The sequence below is a fragment of the Arvicanthis niloticus genome, chromosome Y (assembly GCF_011762505.2).
Source record: "Arvicanthis niloticus isolate mArvNil1 chromosome Y, mArvNil1.pat.X, whole genome shotgun sequence".
Lineage (NCBI taxonomy): Eukaryota > Metazoa > Chordata > Mammalia > Rodentia > Muridae > Arvicanthis > Arvicanthis niloticus.
The window spans coordinates 12,052,014-12,078,329 of NC_133431.1; the positions used below are offsets into that span (position 1 = coordinate 12,052,014).

At 39.0% G+C, this 26,316-nt stretch overlaps 2 protein-coding genes across 2 annotated transcripts; one reads left to right on the forward strand and one right to left on the reverse strand.

The window, feature by feature from the left end:
* Window positions 1–314: 314 nt before the first annotated feature.
* On the reverse strand, window positions 315–20,122 carry LOC143437399 (uncharacterized). The gene is made up of 6 exons (XM_076922235.1): window positions 19,840–20,122; window positions 17,619–17,729; window positions 15,260–15,372; window positions 9,726–9,852; window positions 9,467–9,527; window positions 315–8,363 (listed from the first exon to the last, which is right to left on the reverse strand). The coding sequence occupies exons 3-6, from the start codon at window positions 15,344–15,346 to the stop codon at window positions 7,502–7,504; spliced, it is 1,137 nt and encodes a 378-aa protein (XP_076778350.1). The 5' UTR covers window positions 15,347–15,372; window positions 17,619–17,729; window positions 19,840–20,122; the 3' UTR covers window positions 315–7,501.
* LOC143437305 (uncharacterized) lies at window positions 16,605–21,911 on the forward strand. Its single transcript, XM_076922113.1, has 4 exons — window positions 16,605–16,617; window positions 19,848–19,981; window positions 20,045–20,730; window positions 21,678–21,911. The coding sequence occupies exons 1-3, from the start codon at window positions 16,605–16,607 to the stop codon at window positions 20,723–20,725; spliced, it is 828 nt and encodes a 275-aa protein (XP_076778228.1). The 3' UTR covers window positions 20,726–20,730; window positions 21,678–21,911.
* Window positions 21,912–26,316: the final 4,405 nt, after the last annotated feature.

Sequence of the window (26,316 nt, forward strand, 5' to 3'; positions counted from 1 at the left end):
ATCTGTACCATCTGTGTGCCTGGTGCTCATGGAGACTAGAAGAGGATTTAAGATTGCAAGAACTGGAGTTACAGACTGTTGTGAGCACATCTTATGGAATAAAAAGACAATGAAACTGTCTCTAAGATGAAGGTCCATAGCACAAAAATCCCTACATGACAACACTGGCAATTTAACAGCTTGCTTTATAGTCTAGAACAGAAAGAAGGGAGTGAGCAATGGAGAACAGAAGTAGACATCAAGATATCATCACATCGGGAGCTGAAATCCATAAAAGAGAAAGAGAAGAATACAAAAAAAAAATTAATGAAATGTAGAGTTGGTCCTTTGAATCTTTTATTAGACAAAATGGAAACACATATTAAAATATAGAGAATATCCAAATTCATAAAATCTAAAATGATAATGGTCACAAAATAACAGACAATGGAGAAATCCAGAAAATGGTAAAGACATAGTTTTAAAATGCCTGCACAATACCAAATTTTAAATTCTAAAAGAAAAGGCTAATCTCCTCAATAGGTTCCACTTACCAAAGTTAAATCAAACTAAGGTAAATAACATAAATAGACCTAAACACCTGGAAAAACAGAAGTCAGTACAAGTCTGCCAAGAAATAGAGGCCAGGTCCATGAGTTTCAGAGTAGAATCCTACCAGACTTCCAAAGATGAGTTCATGAGAATATTCCTCAAAGTATTCAACAATATAGAAAAAGAAGAAACCTTAGCTGATTTTATTTTGTGAGCACATGGTTACTCAAATATCCAATCAATATAAAGACTCAGCTACAAAAAGAATTACAGACCATTTTCCCTTAAAACTACAGATGCAAAAATATTTAATAAAATAAAATACATTAAACAAAATAGAAAACACTTCAAAAGATCATCCTTCATGATCAATGAGGCAGGCTCCATTAAAGAGATCCAGGAATGGTTTAATATAATGTGCTTAATGTGTAAGAAAATAAAACAAGTGGTCATCTCATTAGATGATGAATGATTCTGTGACAATATTTAATCCCACTTTATGATAAAGTTCTTGGATTGATTAAGGATACAAGTGACATACCTAAACATAATAATGTCACTTTACTTCAAACCTATAGCCAACATTAAATTAAATGAAGACATTCATATTAATTCCACTAATTCACACACAAGATGAGGTGATCCATTCTCGCCATATCTATTTAAAATACTATCTAAAAGTTTAGCAAGAGCAATAAAACTGAAGAAGATAAAAGTAGTATAGATTATAAAGGAGGAAGTAAAATTATCTTTTTTATTTTTTTTGGTTTTATGAGACAGGGTTTCTCTATATAACCCTAGCTGTCTTGGAACTCACTCTGTAGACCAGGCTGGCCTCGAACTCAGAAATCCACCTGCCTCTGCCTCCCAAGAGCTGTGATTAAAAGTGAGCGCCACCACTGCCCGGCCAAAATTGTCTTTATTTGCAGATGATACAAGTGGACCAAAACTTCCCAAATATAATTCCTAGACCTGATAAGCCCTTTCACCAACGTTGTTGGATACATGATCAACTAAAAATACAAAGAAAATACAGTGGCATTACAAATAAGTTTGTAAGTGGAAACAAAATAGACTGACATCATAAAGTTTGAATTGATTGTTGACTCTTGTCACATTTATTTTCTCATAATAAATAACCTTGAGGTACTCAGTGTACATGTGTTGGGTAAGATCTTACCAAATTCTTTGTAGTCATAGATTACTTTTGGTATTCTTGAGGGTTCTCAAAGATGACTGTGATACACAAAGGTTTTAATAGATTGATTTCATGCTGAAGAGTTTACTCTTATATAAAGATACCAGAAAGTACAAAACTTTAATGCATTGACTACGTTTATGGGGTTTCTCTACATTATGGCTTTATCTCATGGTTTCTAGGATGACTGCCACATGCAAAGGCCTTACCACATTGCTTATGCATAGTGTTTCTCTCCAGGATGTATTATTCTATGTTCATAGATGACTGTGTTGTGAAAAGTTTTTATCTCATTGATAAAATTTGTAAGATATGTCTTCAATATGTGTTCTGCTATGTATTCAAATATGTCTGTAATATACAAATGTTGGGAAGAAGCCAAAGAAACTTGCCCTAAGGACTGCCTTTTTGTTACCAGCCTCCATTTAATCATAAATTCAAACTAAGTTTTAGGTCATAGGGGACCTGTGTACTTAACAATATCTGACTAGCTTTCATCATTCATGGTTTGTTACCTAAAACATAGTATCTGTTCCTAACCATAATTTCTGTTATTCATATTTTATTTCTCAAAATATAATGTTCCTAACAACAAAAGAACAAATGGCTGTGATAGTTTTGACCATACAACCTACATTCTGTATCATTTGACATAGAGTAAAACAGAAAAAAAAAAAAACATGATTGGGAGAAAAATGTAGCTGTAATTTGGCAGAGGACTTTGTGGTTTTGACTTTTGGATGTTATATAACTTTCTGGTTCAGGGTGGGGCTGAGGTTGGGTATTGCAGTTGAGCTTCTGAGTATAGTTGTGTGGCTCTGATTTATCAGTAGAGACTTGATTACAATAAATTCTTATCATTTGCCTTGTCCTGTGTTTGAGTTGAGTTAGATCTCAGTAGACCCCATGATGTAAAGGCTTTAGCACAGTATGTAAGCACTGTATGAATAGTTTCATAATGATGAAGACTACAGAGGTGTGCAAAGGCTTCATTATACTAAACATGTCCATTAGGACTATGTGGGTGTGTTCTGAGACACAGGGTGCATATTTAGCACTAGAAGGCAAATCCAGAGTCACAGGGGACATGATTAAGACTGAGGGGATGTGTCCTGAGTCACAGGGGCATGCTTAAGACTCAGGGGGCGTGTTTAAGACCAAAGAGGTGTGTCCTGAGTCACAGGTGGCATGCTTAAACTCTAGCATGTATTCTTTCATGATAATGAAGACTAGAGAATTGTACAACCGCTTGACCTTATTAAATACATTCACAGGGTGTCTGTCTTAGTGTTTCCATTGCTATGAAGAGAAATCATGAACAAGGCAACTCATATAAAAGCAACAGTTTAATTGGGACTGGGTTACACTTTCAAAGAATTAGTCCTTTTTCATCATAGCAGGAAGCATGGCAGGCATGAAAGAAAACATGATGTTGGTGAAGAAGCTGAGAGTTCTGCATTTTGATCCAAAGGCAGGCAGGAAGAGACTGTCTGCCAGGGAGCTAGTAGGAAGGCCCATTCTGCACTGGGTGGAACTTCAAATCCTTCAGTGATGGACTTCCTCCAAGGCCACATCTCATAATAACTTCCTCTCAATCCCTGAGCCAAGCATATTTATACTACCACATTCCACTGCCTGGCTCCATTATGATTATGCAAACACATGAGTGTATGGAGACCACATTTTAAAATAGCATAATACAAAATATGTGAGGTTCAAATTAAAATGTCGTCATCATCTATAGAAGTCTCATAAATGTTAAAAGTCCAAAATTCAAAGTCTCTTCTGAGATTCATGCAATCCTGTAACTATAATTCCGTATACTTTCAAAAATATAGCATAAAATATCAAACCAAATTCACAGTATATACTTCACCATTCCTAAATGCCATTGTGAGGAAATACTGGGCCAAAAAAAGACCAAAAGCCAGCAAGGCAATCTCCAAACTCTGCATCTCCATGTCTGATGTCAAAGCATTCTTCAGATCTCCAACTCCTCTCTGCCCTGCTCACTGCAGCACAATTCTTTCTCTTTGGCTGATTTTATTTCCTGAAAGTTTTCCTGAGAAGGTATTCCATAGCGCAGGAATCTAAAACTCTTTGTGTTTACAAAGTAACTTCAAAATTACAGCTTCTTGTTCCAGTATCTGGGATGTCCAGATGATCTGTGCTCCTCAAAAAAAATTGGGTCTCTCTCCAGCTCTTCCCTCTGTACTACAATAGGTTCTGGCTGACTCCACTCAACTGCTACTGCTGTTCTTTCTGCTCATCCCATGGGACTGACATCTTCAGTATATTGGGTTTTCTATGATAAACAGTCTTCAGTGAGTTCCTCTCATAGGCTCCCTTCATGGTGCCAAGCCTCAGCTGCACTGCATGAAACACTCATGCCTTAAAACCAGTGCCACCTGGGTGAGTCTTACACAGGACCGAGTCAAGCTGCACCACAATGGACAACCTTGGCTACCTTTGGAATACAACCTCTTCTTCCTCCCAGAAAGCACTTACCAGAAGGTTTCACCTCAGTGATGCTGGTTGCTTCTTCATCCCCACTAATTTTCTAACTACAGCCAACCATCATCAATTGTCTCAATCATTCCTTCTCTTCTTTCCTTTAAAAGCAGAGCCACATGGACAAAGCTGCTGAGTTCCTCTGCTTGCTGGGGCTGGAACATGGCCCCTTCTATTACATCATCACCAGCTTTCTATTTTTCAACAACTTTACTGGCTAAGCTCAGCTGTACTTGAACTTGCTCTGTAGATTAATCTTGAACTCAGATCTGCATGGCTCTGTCTTCTGAATGTTGGGTAATACATGTGTAACACTTTGCCCATAGCTAAGCTTTTCATTACCTAAAACGTGTTCTGTACCAGGATGACTTGAATCAGAAATCAGCTTGATTCCGATCTCCTGGGATTTAAGGTATGTATGTGCCACCATGCCTGGACCTAAGTGTATCCTTTTAGATTTTAAATTGAAAACCCAGTATAGTAATCACAATCTGTTCATTGTCAATTGGACACATACTTGTATCTCCTTACGTCCACATAAAAACAATAATTAGTTAATAATAATGCCTAACATTATACAGTTCTCACCCATACAACTTCACATCCATATGTTTAGGTGGATGGAATCTTGCCATAATATCACCATTTCTTTAATAACATTGTGTATCTTTGATCACAAGATTTAGCTTCATTCAACTTCCTGGTGAGATTTTCTCTTTGAAGCTAACATTTCATATTTTTCCTTTCTAAGATTTCTAATTTTGATCAAAACAAGCACCATGAGAGTAAACACAGGCCAAAGGCTATCCTTGGCTTTCCTGAGACTGCTTTGTCAATGCAATTAACAAAATAAACCTCTTTACCTTCAGATGGGAGTAAAACACAGCACTATTCTTCAACAAAGCATTATAAAAACTATATACAAAGTTGAAATTACCCTTAGTACGTATGTGTTCTACTAGCATGGCCCCTGAAGTTCTACTTAATGCATGTACAAACCCAACATCAAACCCACATTGCTTCACACACAAGCCTGGGGTACCAACTTCTGCCTTAGATAAAATTTCCATTGCTAAGAAGAGACACTGTGACCAAGGCAACTCTGTTAAAGGCAAATAGTTAACTTAGTCTGTCTTACACTTTCAAGTGTTTAGTTCATGACCAACATAGCAGGAAGAATGAAAGCATACAGGCAGCCATGATGCTGGAGAAGGAGCTGAGAGTTTTGCATTTTCTTGAGAAGGTAGTCAGGAAGAGACTGTCTTCCAGCCAGGTGGTAGGAGAGTCTGTTTTTTTATGGGCCAGAGCTCCAAAGACCACCACCCTAGGAGTTCACTTCCTTCAAAACAGTAACATCTACTCTCACAAGGCCAAACACACTAACATTGTTACTTCTTAGAGACAAGCATATTCAAATCACCACAGTTCATTCTTACTATACATTCTTTCATGCATTTAAATACGATTAGGACATGCAGATGCTTTACCACTGATTACTTTCAGAAGGTTTCTCTCTAGTACGTGTTGATTTTTGTATTCAGAGAATAATGTGGCATGTAAATGATTTTCCAACTTGAGTACATTCACAAGATTTCTGTCCAATTTGTGGTCTTTTATGTCTTTGGAGACTAGTGATAGGCATAGGCTTCACATATGTTCCATTCATAAGGTTTCTCTAAAAAGTGTGTTACTTGAAGGGTTTGGAGAACACATTGTCATGCAAAGACTTTACCTCCTTCATGGCATTCATGCAGTTTCTCTACAGTATGTGTTCTTTTATGGATCGGGCACTGCCTGTGACATGCAAGGACTTAGTACCTTGATGACACTGAGTCACTCTCTTGAATGTGTTCCATTATGTAGTCACAGATAAAAGTGAATTGTCAGTTTTTCCACAGTGATTATATTAATGAGGCTTCTCTCCAGTGTGATTTCTTTGTGTGTGTGTAAAGAACTATGACATGCAAAGACTTCATCACATTGTGAATATTCAACCAGGTTTTCCTCTGGTATGTGATCTCTCCTGTCACTGCAGATGACTGTGACTTGCAAATGCTTTACAACACTGATTACATTCATGAGGCTTCTCTCCTGTCCTTGTTCTTTTATAATAATGGAGATGCTAATGTTGTGAAAAGTCTTTACCACGTTGATCACATTCATGAAGTTTCTTGCAATGTGGGATCTTTTATGTTTCTGAGTCTAGTGGGACATGCAAAGACTTTAGCACAATGATTACATTCATAGTTCTGTCCAATATGGGTTCTTTTATGTTTTTTTAGGAAAAATCTTTATGGAAAGGCTTTTACCACAATGATCACATTCATAGATTTCTTTCCAATATGGGTTCTTTTATGGTTTTGGAGACAAAAACTTTGTGTAAAGGCTTTAAATATATTAATTACATTCACACAGTATCGCTCCAGTATGTGATCATTTATTTCTTTGGAACGTTTTTACTTATAAATGGTTTTTTCCACATTGATTACATAATTAAGGTTTCTCTCTGGCATGTGATCTTTTATGTATTTGGAGATTACTGTGACATGAAAAGGTTTTGCCACATTGATTACATTCATATGGTTTCTCTCCAGTATGTGTTCTTTTATGGATTTGGAGATGATTTTGTTGTGTAAAGCCTTTACCACATTGATTACATTCATAAGGTTTCTCTCCAGTATGTGTTCTTTTATGTCTTTGGAGACTACTGTGATCTAAAAAGGCTTTACCACATTGATTACATTCATGAGGTTTCTCTCCAGTATGTGTTCTTTTATGTATTTGGAGATTACTTTGTTGTGTAAAGCCTTTACCACATTGATTACATTCATAAGGTTTCTCTCCTGTATGTGTTCTTTTATGTATTTGGAGACTACTGTGATGTGAAAAGGCTTTACCACATTGATTACATTCATAAGTTTTCTCTCCAGTATGTGTTCTTTTATGATATTGGAGATCACTGTGCCATGAAAAGGCTTTGCCACATTAATTACATTCATATGGTTTCTCTCCAGTATGTGTTCTTTTATGTCTTTGGATACTACTGTGATCTGAAAAGGCTTTACCACATTGATTACATTCATAAGGTTTCTCTCCAGTATGTGTTCTTTTATGATATTGGAGACCACTGTGACATGAAAAGGCTTTACCACATTGATTACATTCATGAGGTTTCTCTCCAGTATGTGTTCTTTTATGTCTTTGGAGACTACTGTGATCTGAAAAGGCTTTACCACATTGATTACATTCATGAGGTTTCTCTCAAGTATGTGTTCTTTTATGTCTTTGGAGACTACTGTGATCTGAAAAGGCTTTACCACATTGATTACATTCATGAGGTTTCTCTCCAGTATGTGTTCTCTTATGTTTTTTGAGACTACTGTGATCTGAAAAGGCTTTACCACATTGATTACATTCATGAGGTTTCTCTCCAGTATGTGTTCTTTTATGTATTTGGAGATTACTTTGTTGTGTAAAGCCTTTACCACATTGATTACATTCATAAGGTTTCTCTCCTGTATGTGTTCTTTTATGTATTTGGAGACTACTGTGATATGAAAAGGCTTTACCACATTGATTACATTCATATGGTTTCTCTCCAGTATGTGTCCTTTTATGGATTTGGAGATGATTTTGTTGTGTAAAGCCTTTACCACATTGATTACATTCATAAGGTTTCTCTCCAGTATGTGTTCTTTTATGAGATCGGAGATGACTGGGCCTTGCAAATGCTTTACCACATTGATTACATTCATAAGGTTTCTCTCCAGTATGTGTTCTTTTATGTCTTTGGAGACTACTGTGATCTGAAAAGGTTTTACCACATTGATTACATTCATGAGGTTTCTCTCCAGTATGTGTTCTTTTATGTCTTTGGAGACTACTGTGATCTGAAAAGGCTTTACCACATTGATTACATTCATGAGGTTTCTCTCCAGTATGTGTTCTTTTATGTTTTCGGAGATTACTTTGTTGTGTAAAGCCTTTACCACATTGATTATATTCATAATGTTTCTCTCCAGTATGTGTAATTTTTTGAGAATGGAGATGACTTTGACATGAAAAGGCTTTACCACATTGATTAAATTCATGTAGTTTCTCTCCAGTATGACTTCTTTCTTGCCTGCAACAATAATAGGCACATGTGAAAACTTTACCACATTCATAGCCTGATCAATCATTTTACAAATATGTATAAATTTTACAGTTGGTCTAATAAAAAGAACACAGAGATCTTAAGGTTTTATCACTTTAATGTTCATGGTTGTACTTGCTCACTGTGTGTTGCTTTACGTCTTTGAAAATACCTGTGATGGTAAGACCATTTATTGCATGGCTCACATTTACAGAATCCTTTTTCTATATGAGATTTCTATATGATGTTTTTAACATGTCCTAAGAAATATGGGATAACTCAGAGCATTAAAACACTCATTGAATTCTTAGTTTTTCCTGTAGTGTGCATCACACAACAGCAGCACTGTGAACCAGGATGAACAAAAGAATGTACAAACTTCCAGTACCCATAGAGATTTTCTGCAGTGTGACTTTGGAGATGTTCCCAGTAATGTCACAAAATCAATCAACTGCAAACACCTATCATATTCAGAAAGTCTACCAAAGGCAGAATACTACATGTCTTGTCATTGTTCTGAAGTAGATAGAGGTATGTTGTTTCTTTTAGTATCTCTATGCTCACATGGTTTAATCCATGCTGACAATTGATACATCCATTAAAAAAGAATAACAAATGAAAGGTTTCCACATTGAATTCACCTGCATTGATTTTTTGTTCACTGCAGACATGATTAATATTTCTCCACAACATTCTTGACTCTCATAAACTGACAAAACACTAAACTTAACAATTTCACTGCAAGTATATGAGTATCACCAACTTTATCATGGACAATTTGCTTATTAGAAGGTTATGGATACATGTTTATCACTATCCAATGTGCAACATCTAAATATTATGAGACTATACAAATTGGTAGTTCCACAACATAGCTCTAATGGAGATACAAATCAAATAAACTGATCGCTTAAGACATTGTTTCTTTCTCTTCTTTCTTACAGAATTGCCTTGCAAACACCAATCACATAACTGACATTGAGGTACATAAAAGGACTGATATTTTACACACTTGCTTTCCATTAGAGCTTCCAGATCATATTAAACTTTCCTCACAGGCATATTTGTATCAGCTTAAACATTAAAATTACCTTTCATGACTTCTAGAAGTTTGATATTGTTCTTCAGTATGATGCCCTTCCAAATTATAGCCTAAAACACGGTACCAGAAAATGAAAGATATGGGATTAGAATTAGGCAATATTCAAGTTATTCTGAATTTTCACGGCAATGAACCTGATTTATTCAACTCAATATTACTTGTTCTCTATTGAAATAACATATGATCATCAGTAACCCAAAAACATTTTTCCCTTATACTGAGAAGCAAAAATAAATTCACAGTCTTACCTATAGCAGTGAGGTTCCAGTAGGTCTCAAGCATCACATCTTTGTAGAGATTCTTCTGGGAAGGATCCAGCAAATTCCACTCTTCTGCAGTGAAGTTCACATGCACATCTTCGTAAGTCACTGCTTCCTAAAATATCCCATACATGTGAACAACACAAAGCCTGATACTGACATCACTACAAAGTAAAGGTATGCTTCCTATAAAATATAATCTTATAATTCACATGATTTATCAACTTATTTGCTGAAACATGAATTATAATATGATCACCATGTCAGTTTAGAAGAAACTTGAAATATTGACACTTGAACCCTTCACACAGGGTTCATCTGTGTCATTCCTGAACCCTTTGAATAGATTATAGCCTTGCAACACAAATGGCAATTGAGAGGGATATGCAGGGGGAAACAGATCAACTGTACTGAGCACACATCTGAAAAGCTGTATGAACAACTACTAACTATAAAGGTGATGGGCAAGCTGCTTGTATTTGCTCATGTATTTAATTGCAGAGGGACAGGCAGGTGTATGTCATTGAGTTGAATGTAGCACGATACATGCAATGAGTTTTAGGACATCAAAAGTCACATGTTAATAACCTTACTGTGCTACAAAAATAAATCAGGAAACAAAAAATGATAGAATGAACTCACAGATTTTTACTGAACTTTCTGCAAAGCATTATACATTCAGTGCAGTCCTGTATTCGTCTTGCATAAACATGAAGTGAAACAGTTTAAACAGCAACATTAATAAATCTTAATAAAAGGGAATGCATGTTTAAACAGTTAAAAATGCACAGATGAAATTATTAGTAATGAATATGTTGATCAGAAATAAAGATTGTATTTCAGGTGTTCAACTACTGAGTATTTCAGGTCAGTAGTTGAAACATCTTGCTGGTCTTCCACATAATGGTGGACAATTTCTAGCATACACATGTGGACCAACACCTGTCCATTTCTTCAAGATCAGGAGTTCTGAGGCCATTTTCTGACAACAGTAAAGATGAGTCACACATGATATTCATATTCATGCACACAGTTGTGGGGAGCTGACAGAAGGCGGCTATCATCCTCACAGCCATCTTGGGCCATATACCCTGAAAAGAAACTTGATCACATCAGCCTACAACAGCTGACCACACTCTGACAACATCAAGTTTTAGGTACCCAGGATCTTCACATTGTTGTGTGAGACTTAAAGCTGTGATTTAGAGCCAAGACTAAAGGGTGTGACTTAGAGATCAGATTTAGAGACAAGACCTAAGGGCATGACTTAAAGGCATGACATAGAGGTGAGGCTTAGAAGTGAGACATATAAAAAGTGAGAGGCAGACAAAAAAGAATAACAGAAAATCAGACACTTCAGAGAGAACAACTTGGAGTTAATTATTAGGCATTAGGCACTTAGCACTTAGAGAATGAACTTGGAACTTGGAGGCACTAGGATCTGGGAACTAGGGACTAGGAACTCAAGACTTGGAAATTGGACTAGGAAGAGAGACTGAAAAATAAACAGGATTGAATCACACTCTGGTCTCCATTCTTCAAGTTTGTCCTCATTCTCTTGCTTGCTGAACCCCGACCCGGAAACTGGAGCAGCTTGGGGCAGTGTGGGCTCTAATAGTTTAGCCCCCAAGGTTTTTGGCAGTGCGGGTTTCAACATTGACAGAGTGGTCCGTGATATTTTGGCCCCCAAACGTAGGGCAGCTTGGGCCACAACACACAGGCATGATACATTATTTATTCAAAAATTTCACAACAAACATAAGAGTTAGGCAGAAAATCACACACCTGCAATTCAATGAATCTGAAGCATCAGATAATATTGATGACATGGGCATAAGCCATCCGGAGAAACAGAATACAAACTATATATTTGGCCAAATTTCAAAATTAAAGATATGGATGAAGAGCAGCACAGAAGCATGTGCTTATTGAACAAAAACATGTCAGGGGGCTTATGTGGTTTCTATATCTACTATCAGCACAGGAATTGCTTCACAGAAAAATTTAGTCTAGAAAACCAAACACAGAATGAATAAAGTTAAAAATATAAATCCATCAGGTTTGCCAACTAGCATAGCATTGAATCGCAAATATTTATACTGTACCTTATGTGAATTACAGACTGAGACCAAATGGGGAATGTATGGGAGTATGAGAAGAAAGCTGATCAAATTCAACCACAACACAGTAGACATACAGAACAAAATCTGTCCTGTCTAAAAGAAATGCAGGGGTAAAGCTGGAGCAGAGACTGAGGGAATGGCCAATGAAAACTTGCCCAGCTGGAGACCATCCTTATAGACAAACACCAATCCATGACATTATTAGGGATACTCTGTGATGCTCCCACACAGGAGCCTTGCATCATTATCCATTAAGAGGCTCCACCAAGCAGCTGACTTGAAACAGATGCAGAGAACCACAGTCAAACATTGAATGGTCCTTGGGGACTGTTATGTTAGTTGGGGGAAGGATTGATGTCCTGAAGAGGATAGGAATCCATGAGAAGGTCAACAGAATCAACTAACCTGGACCCTTGGGGACACTGAGAGCCTAATCTACAAACAAAATAATACACACAGTCTAGACTAAGGCCCCAGAACATATGTAGCAAATGTGTAGCTCAGTCTTCATGAGGGTCCCCCAACAACTGTAGCAGGGGCTGTCCCTAAACCTGCTGTCTATCTGTGGAATCTGCTCCCTGAACTGGGCTGCCATGTCTGGCTTCAATGGAAAGGATAAACTTAAGCCAGCAGAGACTTGATGCACCGCTGTGTGGAGATACCCAGGGGTCCACACCTTCTCAAAGGAAAAACAGAGGATATTGGATAGAGGGACTCTGTGCAGGCGGTGGACCTAGAGTAGGGAATCCACTAGGTTCATAGCCATTTTATTTATAACAGCTTGAAACTGGAAAAATCCCAGATGTCACTCAACCAAAATATGAATATAGAAAATGTGGTTCGTTTACAAAAGGAAAAACTATTCAGCTATAAAATACAAGGACATCATGAATTTTGAAGGCAAATGGATACAACTAAAAACTATTATCCTGAGTGAGGTAACCCAGATCTAAAAGCACATGCATGTATGTACTCACTTACAAGTGAATAATAATCATAAAATACAGGAAACCCACACTACACTCCATAGACACAAAGAAACTACACGAGAAGGAAGGCCCAAATGAGCATGGTTGAATCTCACTCAGAATGGGGAGTAAAGCAATCATAGGAGGCAGATGGAAGAGAGAGAACTGCATGGGAGAACAGATAAGAAGGGGAAATCGGGGAGAACCAGCAACAGGTGTTTCGAGAGACAAAAGAGGGCCAGAGTGGGAATATGAATCAAAATCTGCAGCTGCCTGAGTGGAGGGGGTACATTTAGGATGTGCCAGAGACCATAAATATGTACCAAGGATTCTAAGGTTGATCTTAGCTGAGATGCATAACAGTGAGATATGGACTCTGAAGAGGCCACACCCTGCATCAGGCAGGACTCTTAATGGAGAGTTAAAAACCCAACCAGTCCAAAAATCTTTCTACCCAAAATTTGTCCTGTTCACAAGAATACAATCTACAACAAAGATTCTGCGCAGCAGCAAAATAACGTTGTTGCTGTTGTTCTAACTTGCTACTCCACTGCTGTGATTGAATCCTCTAAGCAAAAGCATCTCAGGTAATAACTGGTTGTGGTACATGGTTCTGTCAGATCACAGTCTATCATTTTGGGAGCTTAGATTAGAAACTGAAAGCAAAAAGCATGGACAATTAACTCAGCCATTCTGGATATCTGACGGGGCTGATAACTTATAGACTCATAGCCAATCCTGGCTATTTACCTTGAGAGAAAAGTTTTGAGTGGATGGTTTTCAGCTGACATTCATTCTAAAGCAAAGGAAAAATCCAGGTTCAGAACTAAGAGTTTTAGTTTGGATAGATGAGAGAGGTTCTGGTTAGTCAACAAAATGATGGACTGGGTGTTAGGAATATCTTGTACCTCACTGGTACAAATTGGCATAATTATGCTCTAATTGTATTTTGAGAGAAAAGTTTTATTTTAACAGGAAGGGTCATATGTAAAAGGAACTTAGGTGGGAAGGAGTACTGAGAGGAAGAGAAGGAGTAAGGAGAGGAGGAGAAGTAGGAAAGGAGAAGCTAGGTGATGAGAGAGAGAAAGAGAGAAAAAGGAGGGGACATGGAGACAAATGTTCACGTATCTCCACCAGTCAAAGATAGTTTATATATCTAGGTTGGGTATTGGGTTACACTTCTGATTCAGCATTAACAAACTTATAATGCCATTAATTAATATTTTTTAAAAAAAAGTATATAAAAGCAAAAAGAAAAAAAGGGCATGGGATAGGGGTTTTCATGGGGCTGGGGGGTGGGGAAAGGGGATGGCATCTGAAATGTAAATAAAATATACAATACAAAAAGCATGGACAAACACTGTCTCCTGGCTTGCTCTCTTGCTTGGTTACAGTCTCATGCTCAGCCTGCTCTCTCATCCAGCCCAGGACCACTTGCTTAGGGATATTGCCACCCTCAGTGGAAGAGCCTTCCTACTCAATCATCAACACTATCTCTCACAGACATAGCAACCAGCTATTCTGATGAGGACATGCCCTGAATTGAGGCTCCTTCAGATGACTGTATCTCTGAAATGCCGAGAACTGAAAACTACTATGACACAGACACAATAATAAATGAGGAAATTGTTACAACACAAACCAATGATTTAACCATATCAATTACAGGAGCTCCTGCCACCCCATGAGGAACTTGGAGTTGTGGCTGAGCAAGGACAAAATAGGGAGGGCACCTGGCTCAGATCAGGGAAGGATACACTGGAATGGGGAGCTCAGAGGCTGTGCTGACCTGGGGTGAGGGTCTTTAACCCTGGGTTCCCAGGCCAGTGCTACCAAAGAGGAGGCTAAAACATCTGGAAGGTGGACAGAAAAGCAGATTGTCTCACACAACTCAAATGACCACCAACAAAGGACAGGATCTCTGACCCAAAAAAGATATGATAAATTTGTGACAATCAATGAAGAACAACCTCCCATCTTATGACAGCTCCAAGTTCAAAATTACAGAGTCACATATGAACTGCACAGAGGGTAGTTCAGGAGGTAGGAAATGAGGTCTTTGTCTTTCTACCCTGTAAAATAAGGTAGGCAGAGCCTGATTTTGCCCTGGATGCTGTCTGGAAGAGCTCTCTGTCATGGACTAGTCAATGGGTCCAGGTCCTGTTGTTAAGAAGGATTTAACCCAAGGTGTGGGGCTGCTAACTAAATTGATTAGGATGGAGTCTGTCTCATTTCCTCAGTAAGAGAATAACAAAGTGCCACACACAATACAGACAGCCACAAGGGGGCAGTAAAAGCTACCCAGCAGATTCCTCCACTTGGACAAAGGAGAAAATGAAGACAGGATGGCAGCTGTGAGCCCTGTAGCAGGGTTTTAAATCTGCTCTAACCTTCCCAGAAATTAAAACCAGAGAAACACCGTTCACTATACCAGGCTCTGGAACATCTTCGAAGCACTTTGGGGCTGCGACTCTCCAGTGTATCCACTGTAGCAGGGTTCCATGTTCAATTTAGTCATCTCCCTCCACAATACTCAAGAAAAACCTGAAAACCAAGGCACACTATCTCAAATCTGGCAGACAAGCCACTGACCCAAAAAGAATGGTGGATATTAACAACCGGCCTTTCAATCCTTTAGTTGGGAGTCCTGAGGGTCTTGGGTCAATGCACTAAGATGTTATGTCCAGGTCACAGAGACCCCAAAGACCAACAAGTAGCCTATTGTAATGCAATCACATGGAGGTCTTTATCATGAGCTCTGTAATAAGGATTCTCATCAGTCAGCCTCACATGAGATCAAAACTGAGAGTCTAGAGGTGCTGAGTATTTATTGTAGTTACAGCAAGATTGGGGCATTAACATATAGGTCAGCAACTTAATATTTAAAAAGCTGCATGTCTGGCATAATCTGCAGGAACCAATCAAGGGGGCAAAATCATCTGACAAACATGATGGGTAGACTAACTTTTCCTCTGTAAGGTGTATTAATTATCTTATATGTAGCTTAACCCTGCAGTTGTACCTTGACTGGCTGTTGACAAGGAGGGCTTCTCATAGGATGTTTGCTCAAGTGGACTTTGTGCACTCTCAGAAACAGAATTGATTGGGGTTTACAAACTCATCTTTGGCCTGAGGTCCTGATTATTGAAAAACGCTCCTGTTCAACCACAAGCCATGCATGGCAATAGAAAGGGTACTTTGTCCAAAGACCTGCCTCACTATCTGTTACTGCAGATCCTAATATCAGTTGCACTTACTCTGAGACAGAATACCAGTGGAAGTTGCCTGTCTCCCTGTGCATCATCTTATATATAAGATAGACAATGCCCACCTGCCCTTCCTTTCCTGTCCCATCCCTGTGTCTCAGCCTCACTTTTGCAGACAGTCCCTGTTCAACCACATGCTTTACCTGCCAGGACACAAGTAAGCTTTCTATAGATCTACCACACTGTCTGTTATCCCAGATGCAATGATCACAGTTTTCCCCTAGCACTGTACTAAACACCAGAGGCAGCTTTACCTCTGTCCTGACTATGTCTGCCTGTGGATGCTAAGATCATCTCTTCCTGCCCACCTCTTCTCCCTGCTCCCAACATTACCCAGCATTCCCTATTGAAATTTAAAAATTAAAAATTAAATTAGTTTCTTTCCTTCTTGATCATTAAACTAAATTAATTACATTAATTTTAATTTAAAAAATTAAATTAAATTGAATTAAATAGTTTTTCATCATTAAAAGATAGAATTATTTCTTCACATATCTTTTATTTCCAGTAATGCCAACCTATGGTTAGAAAAGTATTTATATGTATTTATATATTTATATATATTATATACATTATATATTGACATATATATTATGCACATTACATATATTTACATATTAGAATATATTATGCACATACTTGAACATTCGTATCTCATCGACATATTTATATATATTACGGCATATGGATCTGAATATTTGTTTCTTATACACATATTTGAATATCTGTTTATTGTACATATTATATGTCTATAATATATATAAATATGTCTGTAATATATATAAATATGTCTAATATATATGTCTATAATATGTATAAGTATGTCTAATGTGTATGTCTGCAGTAATATATATAAATGTCTGTGATATATGTAAATATGTCTGCAATATATATAAATATGCCTATAATATATATGTGTCTGTAATATGTATAAATATGTCTGTAATATATATAAATATGTCTGTAATATATATAAGTATGTCTGTAATATATATAAATAGTCTGTAATATATGTAAATATGTATGTAATATATATAAATATATCTGGAATATATATGTAATATATGTAAATCTGTCAGTAATATATGTAAATGACTATAATATATAAATGTCTGTCTAATATATAAATATGTCTGTAATATATAAAAATGTCTATAATATATATAAATATGTCTGTAATATATATAAATATGTCTGTAATATATGTAAATATGTCTATAATATATATAAGTATATCTGTAATATATAAATATATCTGTAATATATATATGTCCATAATATATATAAATGTCTGTAACATATATGTCTGTAATATATATAAATGTCTATAATATATATATATACATATATATGTCTATAATATATATAAATATGTGTATAATAAACAAAAATTCAGATATGTGTATAAATTCGCAGGACCCCCCCCCCTGAAATAATAACTAATTATTATTAATCAATAATTTCCAGTGCTTTCTTTGCTGCCTGCCTTGAACAACCGTGTCCGCCAGGGTCTCAGGGCCTCACCTCGTCCCTTATGGATTTGTCTCCGTGTTGTGTCGGCTGGGAAATAAATCATAGGAAAATCGATAGAGATGATGAAACCATGTCTCCGAATTCATCAATCAGACGCATCAACTATAAAACATAAAACATGAAAATAAAATATAAAGTACATCGAATATAAATTCTAAAATATAAAATTTAAATTTAAATTAAACTACAATGGAAAAATATTAAATATAAAACATCGATAATTATAATGTAAATGTAAATATAAAACATAAAATTCGGTAATATAAAATTTAAAGTACAAAATTCAAAAAAGTAAATTAAAATGGAAAATAATAAAAAATACAAACTAAAACATATAATATAATATAAATATTAATATGAAATAAATAATATAAAATATAAAATGAAATAAAACAAAATTTAAAATCTCAAATATATGTAAAATATAAAACATAAATATAAAATATGAAATAAAATAAAATATAAAATAAATCAAATATAAAATATAAAATATGAAATAAAAATAAATAAAACAAAATATTAAATAGAAAATATGAAATTAAAGGTAAATGTATAAGAATTATACTTTAAAATTAAAATATATAATAAATATGAAATGTAACTTATAAACCATAAGTATAAAATATAAATATAATGAAAATAAAAAGTAAATAAAATGTAAAATAAATCAAATATAAAATATAAAATTAAAAAATGAAAGCAAAATAAAATAGAAAATAATATAAAATAAAAATATGAAATATAACATAAAAATAAAATATAAAATATAAAACATAAAACATAATATACAAAGTGTAAAATAAAATTTAAATATATAATAAAATATAAGATGCAAACTATAAATATAATATATATGTAAATGTAAATAAAAAACACAATTTAAAACAAAATAAAATAGAAAATAGAAAATGAAAAACTAAAAGTAAAGTAATATATAAAATAATATAAAATATAACATGAAATATAAAATACAAAATATCATAAATTATATATATTATATATATAAAATAAGAAATATTAAATAAAATATGAAATAAACGAAAATTTAAAATATACAATAAAATATAAAATGTAAAATACAAAACATAAATATAAAATATTAAATAATAAATACAAAATACATCAAATATAAAATATAAAATAAAGCAAAATATAAATTTAAATATAAAATATTAAAAAATTATATATGTAAAATATAATGTAAATGTAAACTATAAAATAAATAAATAAAATTACAACAAAATATAAAAGAAGGAATAAATTTAATCTTTAAAATATATAATAAAATATAAAGTGTAAAATATAAAACAAGTATGAAACATACTATGAATATAAATATAAAATCAAAATAAAATATAAAATACATTAAATATAAAATATAAAACATAAAAAAAGTAAATCGTTTTAAAACGATGTAAAATATGAAATCAAATACAAAATATAATATAAAATAAAGATTTAAAATAAAAATCTGATCGGACTTTTAATTCTACACCGGGCTGTGTAACAGAAATAAAATCGTTAAATATTATACTACACGCGTCACATCCTGTCAGACGCTGTTTGACCAACTGTGCTTCACCGTACGTCATAATATTGATAATAATAAATAATAGTAATTTGTCTCTCTATAGCTTGTTTTATATTTTATATTTTATTTATTTGTTATATTTTATATTTTATTTTATATTTTTATTTATTTCGTTTACTTAATTTTATATTTATACTTTATTTTATTCCATTTTCATTTACTTTACTACATTTTTATTCGTTATATTTTATATTTTCATCTTATTTAGATTTTTCCGTATTTAATATTTTATTTTATATTTTTATTCATTTTATTTCATATTTTATACTTTGCATTTTACTTCATTATAATTTTATTTTCGTATTTCGTTGCACATTTTATATTTATATTAGGATCCTCCCAAGTTGACTATCGATTTGCATTGACTGCTGTCGCCAATTATGGATCAGTATTGGTTATTAATTATCGATAATTGATTATCGATTATTGATCGGTATTGATTACCCATTGGCAGTAATCGATCATTGGTTATCATGGTTACTGATCATTTTTAGCATCGATTATTCGTCATTGATTAGTATTGATTACCGATTATCACGATTACTGACCATCATCGTCTCCCGATGTGCTGGAACAATGGCCTGCGCCACGATTTATTGATTGGTTACTGTTTATTGATACCTGATTAGTATCGACAGAGCCGGGGGCCGCCGCGGGGAATCATGGGATCGATCGCAGCTGCCACCTCCAGGAGACCCCCGTCGCCGGCTGTGACGTCACGGTCAGCGCGACGTCTCCCGGGTCCGCAGCGGCGGCGATCCCGGTGCGGCCGCTGACAGGACGCGGTTGGGTTCGCTGGACTCAGTTGCGCTCCCTGTGACGTCAGAAGCCCGCGGTCGGCGGGCGCCGCGGGGCATCACGGGATCTAGCGAGTCCGCCATTGACCTTGGGGAATCGCGCGGCCGCTGCCTTGCGCCGGAGCGGGTCCTCGTCGCCGGCTGTGACGTCACGGACTGCGCGACGATGTCGGCGGGAACCGAGGGGAATCACGGGATCGATCAGCGCCAGGATCGCCGCGGCCGCAGCCGCCGCCGCCGCCGGGGTTTTGTGGAGACGCTGCCGTGCGCCTGAGCAGGTCCCGATCGCCGGCTGTGACGTCACGGAGACCGCGACGGGGTCGGCGGGAGACGCGGGGATCCCGGTACGGCCGCAGAGTGGGCGCGGTGACGTCACACGCCAGCGCCGGGAACGCGGGATGACGGACGCTGGTCGCAGACGCCCCCGGTTACCGGAAACAGCGTCCAGTGCGAGCCGCGTCCGCTTCCGCCCCGCAGGGTCAGAGGTGAGCGCGACCGGAAGTGCCCTCGCGGACGCGCGGGAACCGGAAGAAGCACCCCGTCTCCGGACGGAAAGGCCTTCACCCCTTTTCCAGAGGCGCAGTCCCGCCCTCCCCGAAGCGGAAGTGTGTCACAGAGGCCCTAGGCTGCAGCGGAGACAGAGCGCGGTGGGCGGCCGCCGGGCGACTGCAGCTGTGGTGGCTCAGACATACGCGGTGGGCGGGGCCTAGCGACGGTGAGTCGAGGCCCCGCCCACCCCGGGGCCGCGCGGATGCGGTTCTAGCGGGCTTCCTGTCTCCCGCAGCTCCAAACTGGGCCAAGGCCACAGGAGGAATACATGGCGGCCGGGGCGGGGACAGCTGGGGCGGGGTCAGGATGGAGGGGCGGGGCCAGGGCGGGTGGGCGGGGGAATCCCGTTCTAGTCTGACTGTGGGCGGGGCTTAGGTAATGGCCTGTGACGTCAGTGTGGGAGGAGCCAGTCACAAAAATAATTTTATAGTTGGGGTCACACAACACAAGGAACTGTATTAAAGGGATGCAGCGTTAGGAAGGTTGAAACCCAGTTCTCTAGCTTAATATCCAATATCAGAGGGCTTAGATGTCTCATCCCTCCATCTTTTCTGCCTGCAGAATATGTCTCTAACAGGCTGGTTCCACTCTGTGTAAGCCACTTTTCCTGACAGACGTCTCACAGCTTTGGCGCCTCCAACACCTTGGAGTCTGTAGAGTGACCCAGGCTTCACCTCATCTCTCAGGATCTTCATGCAGGGACTCAGGATTAGGGTTGAGGTCCTTTGTGGTGCATGTCTGTGATTTCCCTGAGAAAGGATCTGATGTTCTTTATTTATTAATAAAGATTTTATTGAGAAAGGGTACATACATAGCAGAAACCATTTGGTTTTGCCAAAGAAGTCAGGAGAGGGCCATATTCTCAGTCTGGAAAGGTTATCACACAATTATCCCTTTGTTTTTGCTGCCTCTTCTACCAGCTCTGTCTACTCTTCCTGGGTCTAATCTCTGCAGTGGTTGAATAGTTTGTCTTGTGGGTTGGTGAAGATATCAGGAAATTTTAAGTTATATATAGTTTTAGCTATGAACTTCCTGTCTGAAGACTTATCTACTGTGATGTTTTGAATAGGAATGGCCCACATAGGTTCATGTGTTTGAATGCTTTTCCCATAGGGAGCTGCACTATTACGAGGTGTGGCCTTGTTGGAGTATATGTGGCCATGTTGGAGGAAGTGTGTCATTGTGAAGGTGGACTTTGAGGTTTTAATAGATGTTCAAGCTGTGCCCAGTGTGGACACAGTCTCCTGCTGCTGCTTACAGATCAAGATGTAGAACTCTCACCTCCTTCTCCAGCACCATGTCTGCCTGAATGCTGCCATGCTTCCCACCATGATGATAATGGACTGAGTCTCTGAAACTGTAAGTCAGCCCAATGAAATGTTTTCCTTATAAAAGTTTCCTTGGTCATGGTGTCTCTTCACAGTAATAAAACTCTAAGATACCTACTCACCCACTTTCTTTTGCACAGTGAGACTGTTCCATCAGTTTCTGTCCCCACCCCCAATTTATTTATTTATTTAAATTTATTTTCCTTTTTTTTTTTGAGTCCAAATAACCTCTTTCTGAGTTTTAATTCACCCAATCTAGATTCTTTCCTTTCTGACCAGTTTAGCACTTGTCTTTGTTTAGTGGGTATTACTCCCTAATTTTTTCTTAATTTTGAGTCTTATGGTCACATTTATGTATGTTTATCCCCACAGAAAATTGTTCATAATATGTATGTCAGTATTGCATTTTTTTAACCTTTGCAGCTGGCTGATACATGTTTAGTATTTAAGATCTCTGTTCATACACCACTGCTCAATTGCCTGGTTTAGATGATTTCACTTTGTTTCTCTGGGGCCATGAATCTTAATGTATGTGCATATTAGCACTCTTCAGTGCTTAGTGTAGTTCTTTGTTATGTAGACAAAAGCTGGAGCTATATTTTCATTACTGTGGTATTGTACTCTTGTCTCTGTGATGACTGAATTATTCAGGACCAGTATGTTAAGTTAAAATTAAGTACTAATCAATCAAAATATTTGCTTTGCTTAATTAGGGCAGATCATACTGTTTATTCATTGATTGATTGATTGATTTTATGAGACAGGGTTTCTATGTGTAGCCCTGGCTGTCCTGGAACTCACTCTGTAGACCAGGCTGGCCTGAAACTCAGAAATCCCCCTGCCTCTGCCTCCCAAGTGCTGGGATTAAAGGCGTGCACCACCACTGTCTGGCTAGATCATACTGTTTATAATTACAAGTTTTGCTGGTAAATGTTACTTTCGAGTGGATCCTAGTACAGTTTTTAGAGTTAGACTCTAGAATATGCAAAATTTTATTCAATGTATCTTGGCAAATTTAATTTCTTAGACTTTGGTCACATATACTCTAAGAAGCTAAGAATGTTAAAATAAAACACAAAATCACTGCTTTTTAAATCACTAGTTAAGAAGCTCCTTTCTATAGCACCTTATTCACATGGGAGGAAGTGAAGGAGGAAAAGATTGCAGTAATTACTATTTTAATTCTTATTATTTGGTCTTATTATTTGATGTCTTTGTTTTCCTCTGGTGTTTGGTTTAGGACTTAGTGGTTCTTTCTGATTCTTTTATTAGTAGAGAGGGGCTGACTACACAAAGACCCTTGGCTTTTGTGCTTTTGAGCCCTCTGGGTCTTTAGTCTGGGCTATAGCCTGCAGCATGTGTATTGATCACCTGGGTATAGCACAGTGCAACATCCCTCCAAGATAGAGACAAGTACAGCAGGGGGAACCAGGTCATGTTATCACCTCTAGGGTGGGGTGGGGCAAGTGAAGGTGAAGTCTCCCTAGTTAGAGTCACTATCCCCCTCTCTGCACAGCCACAGCCATCTGAGTCTATCAGTGCCTCCAGTAACTTCTTCCCCTAAGTACATTTTCTGCTGCACAGAGGCAGGCAGTAGCACTCCTGTGTTTCCTCAAGGGCTCCCTCCCCCTTGGAGCCCAGGTTGAGGGTTCCAGGGTCGACGTCTCTACTCCTAGGAAGGGCGTCATCCATCTAGCTGTCCCTGTGGAGTGCCTTCCAGAGCCCGAGCTCCTTGTTAGATGCTGGGAGCCTGGTAAAAGTTAGCTCCCACACTGATTCATTGCACAAAGGAGAGATTCGGTCTCTGCTTCCTCCTCCCCCCCACACCCCACAGTCTTTTAGTTTTTATAGTTTGTCATGATCTGGTGACCCCACGTCAGCAATGCAGACTCCTGCATAGCCCAGGAGAGGCTGTCTTCCTTGCAGTGCTTTACAAGAGCATCAAGGGCTGTTTTAGATGTTCCCCTGGCAGGCTTTTCTCCAGTCTTTTCTCTGACCTCCGTTCTGAGAGGACCCATGTGTGACCAAAAGCATTGCTACCTTGCTCTACTGCTGGCAAAAGCAGCGCCTCACTTGAGCTGCCTGCCCCTTGAAGCCTGCAGTCCCTCTCGGGAACTCGGAGGCAGGGTTTGTGCAGCTGCAGGAGTTTTTCGGGGCTGCAAGTGCGCGTGTGTGTGGAAGGGGCAAGGAGGGCGGCGTGCCCCATGGAGGCCAGAGGGCGCTTTCCTACACCTTTCATCTCTGCTGCAGTCTCTCTACCGATACGCAGTAGCCATTCCCACGTGCGCAAAAGCGTGGTGTGTGTGTGTGTGTGTGTGTGTGTGTGTGTGTAAAGGTACCTCTAAAGACCATGTGCCCCAGGCTAGCCAGGCCTGATGTTCATAGGGGGGCGGAGGCCAGCCTGGTAGTGGCTGCTGTTTCATTTTCTTCCAGCCTTTTCCCGTAGCCCTATCTTCTGGTTTCCTTGGGTTCTTGGTGTCTCCAGTTCTCTTCATCTGCTCGCTGCCCTTGCTGGGGCAAGAGACCAGTGCTTTCCCATTGAGGTATTAGTTCATTCTCAGCCACTGAGCCCGAAACATTTAGCAGGGCTCTGGCACACAAGTTTAGGCCCACAAGCAGACCGCTAATGCTAGTAAAGACATTGTTCATTGGGGAAGGGGGCAGCTCCCCTACCGGAGCCAGACAAACCTTGACCCTATTGGTCGGATGCAATTTAGGGGGTGGAGCCCAGAGACTGGTGAAGGGGCTGTAGGCAATTTCAGAATCAAGAGTCAGGGCTGGGATTTAGCAGGGCGAGCCCAGCGGTTGAAGCTGCAGCGGTTCCCGAGGCTTTCTGCCCGTGACCCTCCTGGGCAGCCCAGAGCCTGCAGAGGCTACTCAAAGTCACAAAGAAAGGGAGCCTTGTGCCCACAAGGTGGTGGGGCCTGGGCTGGAAGAGGCGTGGCTGCGGAGCCAGAATCCTGGCGCCCTTTTGCCTCCAGTGCTCCGTCTGGCCAGTGGTGCAGCCGCCCTAGAAAGAGCAGTCAAATTGCAGTCTCCCCAAAGAAGCCTAGTTATGCAGGCGAGCCCGCTCCACAAGCGCGCTTATAGTGGTGACGTAGAGCCCTACAGGCTGAGGCTGGGAGCGGGGGTGTCATCCCAGAGGCAGTGAACCCCCAGAGCTGATTGCTCTGCTAATGCTTTTCGGTGCAGAGAGGGGGCGTGTGAAGCTCCAAAGCCTTCTTGCTCAGAACCCGTGCCCGGTCGGGGTGCCCCCTCCATCCCACTCTTGGAGCAATGTACCCCTCCCGCCCCTCGTGCCCCCAGGGAATGAGGCCAGCCTGGTCTACCGAGTGAGTTTCAGGACAGCCAAGGGCTACACAGAGAAACCCTGGCTTGAAAAACTAAAAACAAAACAAAATAAAAAGACTGACAAGTACAATGCACCCAAAGGCAGAAAGTACGTGGGTTTTACCTGGACCTGTCCTTTTTGTTCCTCCTAAAATTTATGAAGTACAGCTTGGCCAGGGGCTATCTCAGCTGCTTGAAGCACACAATGTTCCTCTTCAGTGTGATATTCTGGGTGAGTCCTTACCACTGAGTCTTCTGTTGCTCCTTCTCCTTGCTTTACACACTATGAATGTCCTCTACTTCTGCCTTGCACTATCTTACACTTCTCTGACCAAAGGAAAGTGCTTTTAAAAATTGCAGCACCCTCCCAACCCCTGCAGCTTTCTGTTCCCCCTTCCCTATTTATGGCTGAATGGAGGCTTCAACTTGTCAGTCTTCCTGGAGAGACACGCTCTCCTAGAAAGATGGCAATATTTGCCACTGCCTCCTTCTCCTAAGGAAAGGTACACTGAAATTCCTGCACCAGGAAACCTGCATCTGTGGGTGTCAGTCATACTGCACAGCTGTGCCCCTGTGTTGGTCCGGGACAATGAGGATGGATTCTGAGTTTCTTCTATTGCTCCTGAAAGCAGGCACAGTCTGTAGCATGGTGGGAGTGGGATGGGGGTGTTGAGGTCACAGTCTCCTGCTCACTGAGGTGGCTCCCAGGAAAAGGAGGAAGCAACATTACAGGATGGGGTGGGCGGGCTGCTGCTTTTGAGGGATTGCTGTGGACTGGGCAGCAAGGATGAAAAAAAGACAAAGGGAGATGAATTTTTCTAGAGAAAGTATCAATGGATGGGCTGGCTTGGAAATACCCTGTTTTATGTGTGATACTGGTGACTACATGCACAAGTACTTTCTAGTTACACAAACTGGATGAAAACATAATTCATATCTGCTTCTTTTGTCCTCACTGCTGCCTCCCCCGTCTCTCTTCACCACAACTCAGACTATTCAGCACAGATGTTTAGCTCATCCCCAGTCTCCATCCTGCCACTGTCTTGAGGCTCTCAGCTGCCAAGCCTGGTCCAGCAGGTGCCTGGGGACAGGAG

Bases quoted from the DNA above. Each gene is read 5' to 3' on its own strand.
- LOC143437399 (XM_076922235.1), bottom strand. From the start codon at position 15,346: ATGACTAAATTGAACATGGAACCCTGCTACAGTGGATACACTGGAGAG. The intron at 9,853-15,259 runs GTATAGTGAACG...GGGATATTTTAG, and splicing joins CGAAGATGTTCCAGAGCCTG to GAAGCAGTGACTTACGAAGA. The intron at 8,364-9,466 runs GTAATTTTAATG...TTATTGTTGCAG, and splicing joins ACTTCTAGAAGTCATGAAAG to GCAAGAAAGAAGTCATACTG.
- LOC143437305 (XM_076922113.1), top strand. The intron at 19,982-20,044 runs GTGCGGCCGCTG...CTGTGACGTCAG, and splicing joins CCGCAGCGGCGGCGATCCCG to AAGCCCGCGGTCGGCGGGCG.